The sequence below is a fragment of the Corvus kubaryi genome, unplaced genomic scaffold (assembly GCF_017639235.1).
Source record: "Corvus kubaryi isolate FWS band 111438036 unplaced genomic scaffold, C.kubaryi_AGA036_p1.0 62644, whole genome shotgun sequence".
Lineage (NCBI taxonomy): Eukaryota > Metazoa > Chordata > Aves > Passeriformes > Corvidae > Corvus > Corvus kubaryi.
The window spans coordinates 1-12,376 of NW_024581473.1; the positions used below are offsets into that span (position 1 = coordinate 1).

At 70.4% G+C, this 12,376-nt stretch overlaps 1 protein-coding gene across 1 annotated transcript; it reads right to left on the minus strand.

The window, feature by feature from the left end:
• Positions 1-1,102: 1,102 nt before the first annotated feature.
• On the minus strand, positions 1,103-12,268 carry LOC121672516 (protein turtle homolog A-like). The gene is given in 21 exon segments (XM_042045187.1): positions 1,103-1,379; positions 1,481-1,626; positions 2,115-3,302; positions 3,682-3,727; positions 3,869-4,039; positions 4,402-4,486; positions 4,559-4,809; positions 4,901-5,076; positions 5,148-5,271; positions 5,385-5,535; positions 5,952-5,978; positions 5,980-6,069; positions 6,147-6,287; positions 6,363-6,505; positions 6,611-6,756; positions 6,917-7,058; positions 7,186-7,303; positions 7,471-7,622; positions 7,751-7,903; positions 11,349-11,540; positions 11,933-12,268. Coding segments are annotated over 21 exon segments (3,888 nt in total). The 5' UTR covers positions 11,985-12,268; the 3' UTR covers positions 1,103-1,185.
• Between the last annotated feature and the right edge of the window lie 108 nt (positions 12,269-12,376).

The window sequence follows — 12,376 nt, forward strand, 5'->3', positions numbered from 1 at the left end:
GGGCGTGGCAGGGGGACACAGGAGGAAGCGATGGGGGACACAGGGGAGACAGGGGTGGACGTGGCAGGGGGACATGATGGGGACACAGGGGAGACATGACGGGCGGACGCGGCAGGGGGACACAAGGGCACGTGGTGGGGGGACATGGGGTGGGAGTGGCAGGGGGACAAAGGGGGACGCGATGGGGGGACAGGGGGGGGTGACCCACGGCGGGACCCCGCGGCCCGCGACCCGACGTGACCCGCGCCGGAGCCCACGCGCGACCCCCGGTGACGTCATGGCCCGCCCCGCCCCCGTGACGCGCTCCCGAGCAATGCCCATATAAGGGCACGAGGCGCGCGGGCCCCGCCCCTCCCGCGCGCGCGGGGCCGCCGCCAGGCCCCGCCCCCCCCGAGGGTGGGGGGAGGACGAGCGGGGGGAGAACCGGGGGAGGGACACCGGAACGGGGGAGGGGGGGCTGCGGAGAGCGGGAGGGGACAGGGACACCGGAGAGGGGACAGGAATGGCGGGCACCCGGATAAGATGGGGAGGACACCAGTGGGGAGGATACCGATAAGATGGGGGGGTGCCAGGAAGATAAGGGGACACCCCAATAGGGGGGACACTGAGAACATGGGGGGTACCAGAACATGGGGGGAGGGTCACTAGGTCCCTAAGGGAGGGTCAATAGGAAGATGGGGGGGTACCAGGAAGGTGGGGGAGACTGCGATGGCGGGGGGGCGGAATTGATAGGGGGAGGCTGGGAAGATGCGAGGGGGAAATGGGAAGCTGCGGCCAGGGAAAGGGGAAGATGGGGACAGAGGAGAATGGGAGGAGAATAGGAGGGGAGCCTGCACAAGGCACGGGGACGGGGACGAGGTGGGAGGGGGACACCGAGAAGATGGAGGGGGAGGGGGTGTAGGATGGAGTGGAGATGGGATATAGGGGCATGCAGGGAGATGGGGTGGTGGTGGGGGTGGGTGGTGATGGGTGGGGGGTGGATGAAGGGCGTCACGGGCCCTGCGGGGAGCACGAGGAGGGGGCGTTTAGGAGGAGTGGGGAGATGGCAGAACCCTGCGTGCCTTGGGGATGCCGAGTGCCCCCCACCAACAAGAGCCAGAGCTGCTCTCACGCCTCTTTATTCACCCCCCCTGCCCCATCCTTCCAGCCCTGACCCGGGTGGTCCCAGGGGGGTCCCGGAGGTCCCTAGAGCAGCGTGGCCAGTTCGAAGCGCTCGGAGCAGCACCCGCGGGCGCCCACCCGCTGCCGCCGCTGCTGGGACCCCTCCCTGCGGCGCCGCGCCCCCGGCCCCTCGGGGCGGGGGGTTTGGCCGCGCTCCGGGGGACCCCCCGTCCCCAACGCCTCCGCCGACACCGAGCTCACCGGGGCCGAGCCGAGCTCTGCGGGGAGACAGGCAGCGTCCGGCCCCGCCGCGGCACCCGCCGGGGCGGCCACGGGGCCCTGGGCACGGGGGTGGGGGGCGCGGGGGGGCCGCACTCACTGTGCCGCTGCAGGTCCCGCAGCGCGATGGAGGAGCCGGGCCGGGTCGGGGCCGCGCCCCGGTAAAGCTGCAGCGCCTCCAGGAGCTCCGACTCCAGCGCGAACTCCGCGTCCCACTCGTAGTTCTCGTCCACGGAGGTGTTCCTCCTGCGGGGAGGGGGCGAGGGGCACGGCCCGAGGGCGTGAGACCCCGAGGATGGGCTCCAGGGGAGACCCCAAAAAGTGAGACCCCGGGGATGGGTGTGAGAGCCCAGGGATGGAGGTCAGGGCAGACCCCGAGGTGCCAGATCGCAGGGATGGGCACGAGACCCCAAGGATGAATGTCAGGAGAGACCCCAAGCCACAGGTCCCCAGGGATGGGTGTCAGGGGCAGATCCCAAGGCGTCAGATCCCAGGGATGAGCGTCAGGGGCACCACCCCGAGGGATGTGGGGACACAGCGGGGAGCGGGCAGGGATGCTGGGGGAGAACCAGAGTGGTCCCTCGGGACAAGGACAGTGGGGCGGTGTCCCCAGAGCACTGCAGGGCTGGGAGGCAGGGAGGTGGCTCCGTGCCAGGACACCCCATCCCAGGACAGGCCCGGAGCTGCCCCCGCACGCTCCGGGAGCTCATCCCGGCGCCCTGCCCACGGCTCACCTCTTCCCGGCGCCAGGATCCGTCCTGCCCCGTCCCTCCTCCGCTGCCGAGCCCCCGCTGTGCCAGCTGCCCCCGTCCCCGAGGGGGGTGCCCAGGAAGGTGCCCCCCAGGGACGGTGCCAGCGAGGGGGGCCGCAGGAAGGAGCCGCTGCCCCGGCCGCTGCTCTGGCTGGTCAGGCTGCCCCGCGGGAGCTTCTCCGGGGGCGCAGCGTCCGGCGGCCGCCCCGGGGCCTCAGTCCGGAGATGGGAGGGGGGCTGGGGGGGAGGCCCGGGGCTGGGGGAGCAGGGCCAGGCGGGGGAGCCGGGCAGCGAGGCCTTGGGGGGGCCCACGGGCAGCCGGGGGGGCTCGAGGAACGCGGCGGTGGCGGGGAGGGAGGTGGCGTTGGCACTTGTGTCAATGCAGTCCGGGCACAGCGTCCGCCCCACGCGCGGGGGGCTGGCGGGGGGCTCCGGCCCGGCGCCGGCACTGGGGGGCTCCGCCGGCTCCTCTGGGGGGGGCCAGTCACCGTCCACACACATCTCCTTGAAGAAGGGCAGGCTGAGGTACTGGAGGATCCCGCTGACGGCCCGGGGGCCGGGGGACACCAAGGGGCCGGTGGCCGGCTGGGGGGAGCCCTGGCGGGGCGGCGAGTCCCAGGGGGGCCCGTGGCGGGGCCCGGGGGGCTCCTGGGCGGTGCTGTAAGGCAGGGTGGCGGCGGCGGAGGCCACGGGGCTGACGTCGGTGATGCTCAACGCCACGGCCTCGTCCACGGGGCTGCTGCTGCCGTAGCCGAAGTAGCGGCCGTGGCGGTGGCTGGAGGCCCGGGCACCCCGGCGGGGCTGCCCCGCAGGCTGGGGGCGTAGCGAGACCCCCCTGTGCCACACGGGCTCATCCTCTTCCTCCTCTTCCTCGTCCTCCTCGGTGGGCAGCTGGTGGTAGGGCTCCGGGGGGTCCCGCAGAGGGTCCGGCTCTGGCCGCGGGTCGGTCTCCACCACAAAGCGCCCGTCGGGGCCGCGGCAGATGCGCTCCAGCGGGACGTGCTCCCGGCCGTGGCTCTCGTAGCCAGGGTAGCGCTCACCGGCGATGCTCAGCCCCAGGCTGGTGCCGGCCTTCTCACCCCACAGCAGCGTCCGGTGCAGGCTCCGGTACGGTGACGGCTGCAGCTTCAGCTTCACCGTGCTGTCGGGGCTACCAGGGCCACGAGCACTGCTGCAAGGGAGAGGCAGCAGCTGCAGCACCCCCAGCCGTGCTCCCGGGCCCTCACTGCCCTGCTCCTGTGCTTCCCGATCCTTTTTCCAGCCAAAACTGCCGGGAGGGAGCATGTGGGGGAGCCCTGCCCCCAGCGCCCTGCTCCTAATGCCCTTGGTCAGTGGCAGCACGGGGTGGCCGTCCCCAGGCTGTCCCCGTGCCCCCAGCCGGTGGCAGGGGGATGATGAGGAGTGCAGTGGGATGGGCGGAGCGTGGCATGGAGGGAGAGGGACAGGGATGGGAACATGGCACAGCCAGGAGTGGGACAGGAAGGGAGGGGAGCGTGGCAATGCTGTGGCAGGACAGGGAGGGAGTGTGGCAATGTCGTGGTGTGACTTACTGTGGAGGTGGAAGCTTCTTGCTGGGGGAGAAGACGAGTGGTGGATCTGGAAGGCCATGAGAACACAGGGGGATCACACAGCGAGCAACTCAAAACGTGATGAGGAGGAGACAGCGGCACCCACTCGGGCCCCACCCAGGCTGGCCTGTCCCCTGTCCCCTGTCCCCTCCTGCTCCCCGGCTCATACCTTGGCGGCGCTTGCGGACGCGCGCGGCGCGGCGCCGGTTCATGATGCAGGCGGCCATGGTGCTGAAGATGACGGCCACGCTGAGGAAGCAGATCCCCCCGATGACCCCCGCCAGCACCGGCTGCGGCAGCAGCTCCGGCAGCTGCGTGCGGGACGGGTACACCTCCATCCCTGCCACACACAGGGCATCCCATCAGGCGGGCACAGCCCCCCTCGTGTCACCGCGTGTCACCAGCACCACAGGGACACAGTGAAGCCTCAGCCCTTGTCCCACCAGGGCTGCTCTGCCCCTGGGGGGACCTGTGCCCCCCGTCATGGGCACCAGGACAAGGGATGCTCTGGTTCGTGAGGCTGAAGCCAAGGCAGATCCGTGGCTGTTCCCACAGCTTTAGCCTTGGGGGTCCTGCTCTGTCCCTGACCCCAGTTTACCAGCAGGGACATGGGGGTGGGAGCAGCATGAAGGGGGTTCTCCTTTGGGAATTTGGGTGCTTTGCACCTCCAGCTTCTGCCCCAGGGTGGCAGCCCAGCCTCACCTGCCGTGGAGACGTTCACCGTGTTGCTGGGGTCGCTGATGTAGCTGCCAGCAAAGGCCACCAGTCGGAACTCGTAGAAGGCGTCCTGCACGACATGGGGCTGTGAGCCACGTGGCCACCATGCCCTAACCCACCCCAGCAGCCAGCCAGATCTCACCTTGATGAGCCCTGGCACCAGCACCTGGGTGTTGGTGCCGGGGATGGAGCGCTCCAGCACCTCCCAGCCGCCCTTGTCCTGCCGCAGCTCCAGCGCGTACCCGCTCAGGGCCACCGAGGCGTGGGCAGGAGGGTCCCAGCGCAGCAGCACCCCCCGCACGGTCTCGTTGGCTGTCAGAGCCCGCGGTGGGGACAGAAAGACGTGCACGGTCATGGCCGGCGGCTCCGGAGGCACTGTGGTCACTGGGAAGCCTGGGGAGGAAGCGGAGGCCGGCACAAGGTGGGAACGGGAGCCTCCCGAGTTTCTGGGGGCACCAGGGGTGTTCTGGGGAGTTCCCCTTACCCCTGGGCATGGAGGTGACGATCTGGCTGAAGGGGCCACTGCCCAGCTTGTTCTGGGCCAGGACGCTGAACTGGTAACTGGTGTCCGGCTGCAGGTTCTCCACCAGAAGGTGCTGAGCCCCCGCCGGCACTGACAGCGACACCCAGTCGTGGTGCGCCCGCGGCGGGTACCTCGCCCTGGGGACAGCGGGGACCCGTGAGCCCAGAGCTGAGGGCCCTCTGGGGACACAGGGTGGGTGGGCACTCACAGCGGGGTGTACCAGACGCTGAACCTCTGGAAGTAGCCTCCATCAAATCCCGGCTCCCAGGAGATGTTGGCTGCCAGCAGCAGCGGGAGCACAGAGACGTTGGTGACAGCGTGGGGGCTGGTACCTGGCGGGCAGCAGAGTCACACTGGGGGGCTTGGACCACCCCTTCCAACACAGGGTGGGGTTTGCATTGCCCACCCCAGCACCATCCAAGCCCACCAGTGATGGGCAGCTCACCCAGCACGTGGACAGAGGTGGCAGCAGTGACACTGGCCACCTGGTTGGTGGCCGTGCACTCCCAGACTCCGTGCTGCTCCTTGATGAGGGGGCGGAGGACGAGGCTGCTGTTCCTGTCCACCTGGGCACTGCTCTTCCCCACGCTGCCTACCTGTGGGACACGGACATGCTAATGGGGGCCACCACTAGCCCACCCCCGTGCAGGGCTGGGATGGTGACACCGCCACACCGGGGACAAGGGCACTTGAAAAGGGGGACCCCCCACCCTGGGGCTGGTTTGGAAACCAAGGGGCAGGGTTTTGCTGTTTTTTTAGAGGCCCACCAAGCAGTGACCTGAGGCCCTTCAGGAACCATGTGATGGGACCCCACAGCATTCGTAGGAACAGGGACATTGCCCCAGGAGTGATGGGATGGGGACACTACCTTGGGAGTGGCGTGGGGACAGGGACATGGCCCCAGGAGTGATGCAGGGACAAGGACACTGCCCCAGGAACAGTGCCCTGGAGACCAAAAGCAATCTCTATCCCCGGGGGGGTTCAGCTGACCCCCCAAAGCAGCAGCCCCTACCTTCAGCCAGGTGATGGTGGGGGGGGGGATCCCCGTGAGCTGCACAGGGGATCACCAGCTCCCGGCCCACCTCCTGGAAATATTCCTCCTTGGGCTGCACCGTGAAGGCGGGAGGGTCCTGCAAGGCAGAGGGGCAGCGTGGGGGGCTTGGCAGCGTGTGCAGAGCCAGGGAGGGGACCCCGGGGGGCTCCTCACCTTCAGCAGGACGCGCGTGGGCCGGGACTCGCCGGCGGTGCCGTAGCTGTTGTAGGGCGTGCAGCGGTACAGCCCCAGCGCGTCGTCGTTCCCCGTCGCGATGACGATGGAGCCGTCGGGCCGCACGGACCAGCCGGGGAGCTGGGAGAGGGGAACGGCTGAGGAGAAGGGATTTGGGAAGGTGGGAAGGGTGGTGGGGGGTGGGAGCAGCCGTACCTTGTCCAGCTCCAGCGGGCGCCCATCCCTCGTCCAGGTGACGGAGAGCAGGGGGGGGTTGGCGCGGGAGGGGCAGCGGATCACGCCCCGCATGCCCTTGGGCAGGTGGGTCTCAGGGAGCATGGTGGTCACCTGCGCTGGGTCTGCGGGGACACACAGGGCTGGGGTCCCCATGGGGCACCCCCCGTTCCCACCACAGCCCCCACAGCAGGGACCCCCACGGCCCGGGGTGCAGGGGGGGGTCTTACAGAGCACTGTGATGAAGGCTGAGGCGGAAGGCGGCTTCCAGAGCCCGTTGCTGGGGGTGCAGGTGTATTTCCCAGCATCGTCCGGGGTCGTTCGCTGCAGCAGGAGGCTCCCGTCCACCAGGACACGGACACGAGCCTGGAGGTGGCTGGGAGGGGAGGGGACAGCGGTGAGTGCCTGAGTTGGGACTGTCCCTGCTGCCCTGGCATGATGGATTTGCCCCCACCACACATCCAGCCCATCCCGGGCACTCAGGGCCAGGTTTGGGGGGCACAGCAGCCCCGGTGCTGTCCCCATTCCCGCCGTACCTGAGGTGGAAGACGTTGCTGCTGCCCTGGAACCAGGTGTAGGTTAGGTTCCCTGGGTACGCCTCAGCCTGGCACGCCAGAAAGGCATCTTGGGAGATGTTGACGGTGACATTCTGGGGTGGCACCACGATGATGGGCGGCCCTGGGGTACAGGGCAGAGGGGCAGTGAGGGCAGGGGACAGCCCCAGCTGCTCCCAAAACCAACCACGCCGTGGCTCCCTCCATGCCCGCAGCCCATGGGGCAGGGCTGGGGGACCACCCGTCCTTACCCTGCACGAGCACGCGGGTGGTGTGGGTGACAGTGCCCTCCTTGCTGGATGCGTGGCACGTGTAGGTGCCCGCGCTGGCACGTTCCACGGCGGCGATGCTCAGCGTCCCGTTCCTCACCTGCAACAGCACCAGCTGTGGCACAGCCACCCAGTGACAGGGACGTGCCCCGTGAGCAGGGTGGTGGCGGCAGGCAGGTGCCACTGCAGCAGGGATGGGCACTCCAGCCATGCACAAGACTCTGCCCACACCCCACACAGGGGTGATCGGTGGTTTGTCGTCCTCACCTGCACCGTGTCCCCGCTCTGGACAGGCAGGTCACTCCTCTTCCAGGTGACAACAGGCTGGGGGTTGCCGACAGCCCTGCAGGTGAGGCTCAGCGCGGCCTGGTCCCGCACCTCCACGAATGCGGGGGGGGTCTCCAGGAAGGTGGGGGGTGCTGGAAGGCAAATCCACATCCAAACCCTCACCCCCAGAGCTGGCTCAAGTGGTTGTGGAAGCCCAGCGGATCCAGTGCCAGCCCTGGGAGATGTGGGCAGAGCAGGTGGGGCTGGGACGGGCCGGTACCGTTGACGGTAAGGTGGATCCAGGTGCCGTTCTGGAAGTCGGCGTCGGTGCTATGCCGGTCGAGGAAGAGCACCCGGCACTCGTACCAGCCCTGGTCCTCGGCGCGGAGCAGGTCCAGGCGGAGCGAGGCACCTTCCTCCAGCCGCACTCGACCTGCGCGACAGCAGCGGCTCAGGGACAGCCAAGTCCCCGGCCACCCCCTCGCCCGGGCCACCCTCCCCCGGGGCCATCCCCTCCCCGGGTCACGCCCTCCTCGGGCCACCCCCTCCCCGGGGCCACCCTCTCCCGAGTCACCCCCTCCCTGGGGCCATCCCCTCCCCAGGGTGCCCGCCCACGCTGGCACCACGGGGGGCTGGGAACGGCGGTGCCAGAGGTTGGGCACAGCGACATCCAGCACTACACACATCGGTGCCACGGAGAGGAGGCGACAGTGGCTCTGTCACCCGCCCCCGTGGAGGGTGGCCTCGGCGGGGTCCCTCAGCACGGCGGGTCCACGCACTTCGAGCATCGCTCCCAGCGGCCGGCCGGACTGGTCCCACCACCCCTCCAGCTGCACAGCCCTCCCCCGACCCCTTTTCCCCCTTCCCAAGGACCCTTCCCCCACGGCTGCGTCCCCCCGGGAGCCCCCCCGGCGTTCTCACCCTTAGGAGCCCTGCTAAGCCCCGGCACCTCCGCACCGGCCCCGCTCCCCGCGGCACGGGGGGGGTCACGGTGAGCCCCCGCTCGCCTCGCAGGGACGAGCTCTGCAGCCCCCCGGGGGCACACGGTGACCGGGGATCCCCCAGGCCGTGGGGTCCTCGCCCCGCGCCAGCCCCACGCCCCGCGGCCTCTTTGATGAGGAGAGGGATAAGAGCCGAAGCGAGAGCGGGCGCAGCCCGTTAATCCCCCGGGCTATTATCAGAGCCATAATCGGCTCAGGGTGCAGCGGGCAATTGGCTCAGCCCAGGCCGGGGTGTGCGGCCAGCGGCACCCACCGGCCCGAGCACCCCCTGTCCCGGACACTCCCAGCCTGGGCACCCACCATCCCGGGCACCCCCTGTCCCGGGCACCGCCTTCCCTGGGCGTCCACTGTCCTGAGCATCCCCTTCCCCAGGCACCCCCTGCCTGGAGCACCCCCTTCCCCGGGCATCCATCAACCCAGCACCCTCTGCCCCGGCACTCCCACCCCGGGCACCCCCGGCCCATGCCAGGTGACCTTGCTCCCGGGACACCACGGTAGGGACACAGCCCCGGCACTGGAAGCGCCAGAACAGCCCACGATGCTCCATCAGCATCCCAGGACCGGCAGTTCCCAACGGGTTCCCAACACAGGAAGTTTTGGGGAACCCCGCTGCCAGCTCTGCCCGGTGTCACAGACAGTCCCCACGCACTGCCCGAGGAGTCCCGGCTGGCACCGCTGGCAGCGGGATTGGGATTCCGTGTCCCACCAGATTCTGTGTCCCACCAGACGAGCCCGACAAGGATGAGGAGGAGTGGCAGGAGCCGGGCAGGCGGGTTTGGGCACCGAGGCTGAGGGACAGGATCCACCGCGAGCTGTGCGAAGCCCGCACACAAACGTGCAAACCCTTCCCACAGCGCCCAGAGCTGTCTCCCACCCCTCTGCCTTCACCTCACAGCTGTGGGACGAGGGGTTCGCCGGCCCTCACCCCAGACCCGGCTCCCACGCCGAGCCCTGGGAAGTGGGACAGCTCTGGGAAGCTCTGGGAAGCTCTGGGCAGCCCGGCCCTGCCAGCAGCTGCCAGCCCCCAGCCCCAGGCGCGGCGGGAGCAGCCGGCTCCCGAACAAAGGTCCCTTTGGAAGGGATCAGAGTGGCCTGGGGACGCCCCTCAGCCTCCCCCTAATCCCCCCCGTGCCGGCCCCAGCCCCCTCCTCCTCCTCCACCGCCCTGCAAAAACAAAACCCTGTGGCCCAGCATCCCCCCGCGCCTGGCAACCGACATTCAGCGGGACACAAAGGGGTGCGGGGGACACAAAGGGGGCTGCAGCCCCCGCCACGCGGCCACAGCCGGGGAGGGGGGGGTCTGAGCCAGGCCAGAGACCACCGACCCTGCTGCAGGGCAGGCGATAGCGGCCCATGGCACCGTGGGTGGCGGTGGCACCCAGGGGAGAGCCGACCCCATCCCCCAAGCGCTGTCACAGAGGCAGCTGCAGCCCACCCTATTCCCAGGACGCCCCAGATCCCCCCAGGAGGGACACTGGTGACAGCCGTGGCCCCTCTGGGTGACACCTGATCTGATCCACCTGGAGAGAGGGGGCTGGCGACGCCCTGCGCCCACCGGCCCTGCCCTTCCCTGCACCCATCCCTTCCCGGCGGATGGAAAACAAGCCGCCCCGCTGCCATGGCGACGGCCGCCAGCCCCCCGCCCACCCACCTCGCCCTCATTCCAGCCACCAGCCCCTTCCCCCAGCCCTGATCCCAATCTGCTCCCGCAGCCCCCGGGGCCGCGCTGGCGGCGGGGACGAGGGGACACGGGGAGGGGGGGCTGCGGGCGGGACGCTGCCAGCTCCTTCCCGGGTAACCGGAGCTGCGGCAGCCCCGGGGCCCCTCGGCGCTCAGGTAACAGGAGCCCAGCCCAGGCCTCCCGGCAGAGCAGGTGCCTTGTCCTGGCCCGGGGCTTCGTTGTCACCGCTGGTTCCTCAGAGCCAAGTCGGAGCTGCTGAAAGCGTCCCCAGGCGTCTCCCAAAATCCGTGCCCTCCCGTTTGGCCAGGGAAGGGGCAGCAGGAGAGTGGCTGTCCCTACCCAAGGGATTTTTAGGCACGGGACAATTGTGGCAACAGGGATTGGGTCCTGATCCGGGAATGATCCTGTCCCCCGAGGAAGGGTCGGATCAGGGATTTTGGTGTGTGGCTGGCACAGAACGTTGGGGTTGGGCTCAGCCCAAATCCCCCACGGGCTGCCAGCCCTCCCCATGCCCAGGGGACACTCCTGTGGCCTTCTCCTCCCTGCTCGCAGGGATCCTCGCGCTGCGATTCCTCTGGCTCTGCCACCACTCACTTTAAATACCCGGTAAAGCAGCGAATATCCCCCTCCCACGCTCAGCCCGTCCCCGGCCCAGCTTTGCTCCAATTAGCAGCTCCCCCGAAATCCCCTCCCCAGCCTCAACCTTCAGGCGACCCGCACGGGCCGAGGCAGCGCCCACAGCCCCCGGCACGGGGCATCCCGGTGGCACCGGCCCAGGGTGACACGGCCAGAGCAGTGCCGGGCACTCGGCCGTCCCGCCCTGCGGGAGATGCCCCAGCAGCTAGAGGCCACGGGGGTGGGCTGGGGGGATTCTCCCACATTTTGCCCTGTGGGGATCGCTCCTGCTGCCAGGCTGGGCAGGGATCTGCGTCCCCTCTGCCAGCTGGGGACCCCCATCTCTCCTGCCATCCCTGGGGATGGGGATTGGGATTCACCTGCTGTAGGGACCTCCCTGGCTCCTCACCATCCCTTCCCGCCCCCCGAGACCCCTGGGAGAGCCCCCCACTTCCCCGAGAGTGGGATTAAGGTGGTCCAACAGCAGCAGCACCCGGTGGGACCCATCTACAGTGAGCGGGGACACGGGACACCCCACGGGGACCCCCGGGACCCCCTGCCCGCCCGGTCCCTGCGACTCACCCGCGTACTCGGGGTCCACGCGTGGCGAGTAGAGCCCGAACTTGATGAAGATGGGGAGGACGAAGCCGAAGCGGACCCACTCGATCACGTAGAGCGGCGGGCGCGCCTCGTGTGCGCCCAGGAGCCCGCAGCCCAGCAGCGCGCTGCCCCCGACGCGCCCCACCACGGCCCGGGGCTCGCTCCGGCCGCTGCCTGCGGGACCGGCCCCGGGCACGGGTGAGACGGGACACACCGGCATGAACCGGGACGGGGGCGGGACGGCACGGGACACACCGGGACACAGCGGGACCCTTCCCCTGCCCCCGGAACCCCCCGCTCCCGCCTCCCCAGGACCCGGCGCTGGCCAGACCGATCCCACCGCGACACACCGGGACACACCGGGACCTTCCTCCCGCCCCCGGAGCCCCCCGCCCCCGCTGTCCCCAGCCTGCTCCCGCCTCCCCGGGACCCGGCACCGGCTAGACCGGTCCCGCCGGGACACACCGGAACGCACCGGGACCTTTTCCCCGCCCCCGAGCCCCCCGCCCCGGCACCGGCCAGACCGGCCCCGCCGCCCCCCCCCGCTCCCCGGGGCGGCCCCTCACCCCCGGCTCCGGCGAGCAGGCTGAGGACGGCGGCGCGCAGCCACCACCGCATAGCCCAGGCCCCCCCTGCGGCGGCTCCCGCGGCGTCACCGGGGCCGGCGGACCGGCGGGCTCGGCCGGGCAGCCCCGGGGGCACCAGCCCCGGGCGGGGGGCGCGGGGGGCTCCGCGTCCCACCGCTCCTCATGCCCGGCCGGCCGCGCTCGGCTGCGCTCGGCTCTTTCCGGCTGCTTCCGGCTCTTTCCGGCTCGGTTCGGGTCCGTTCGGGTCCGCTCGGCTCCGGCCGCCGCCGCCGGGCGGCCGCAAACAAACCCGCGACGCCGGGAGGGGCCGCCCCGGCCACGCCCCCCACCGCCCGTTGCCGCGGCGACAGCCAATCAGAAGCCGCCGCTGGGCGCTTCCAGAGGCGGCCAATGCGGAGCGGGGCATCGGAGAGCGAGGGATGC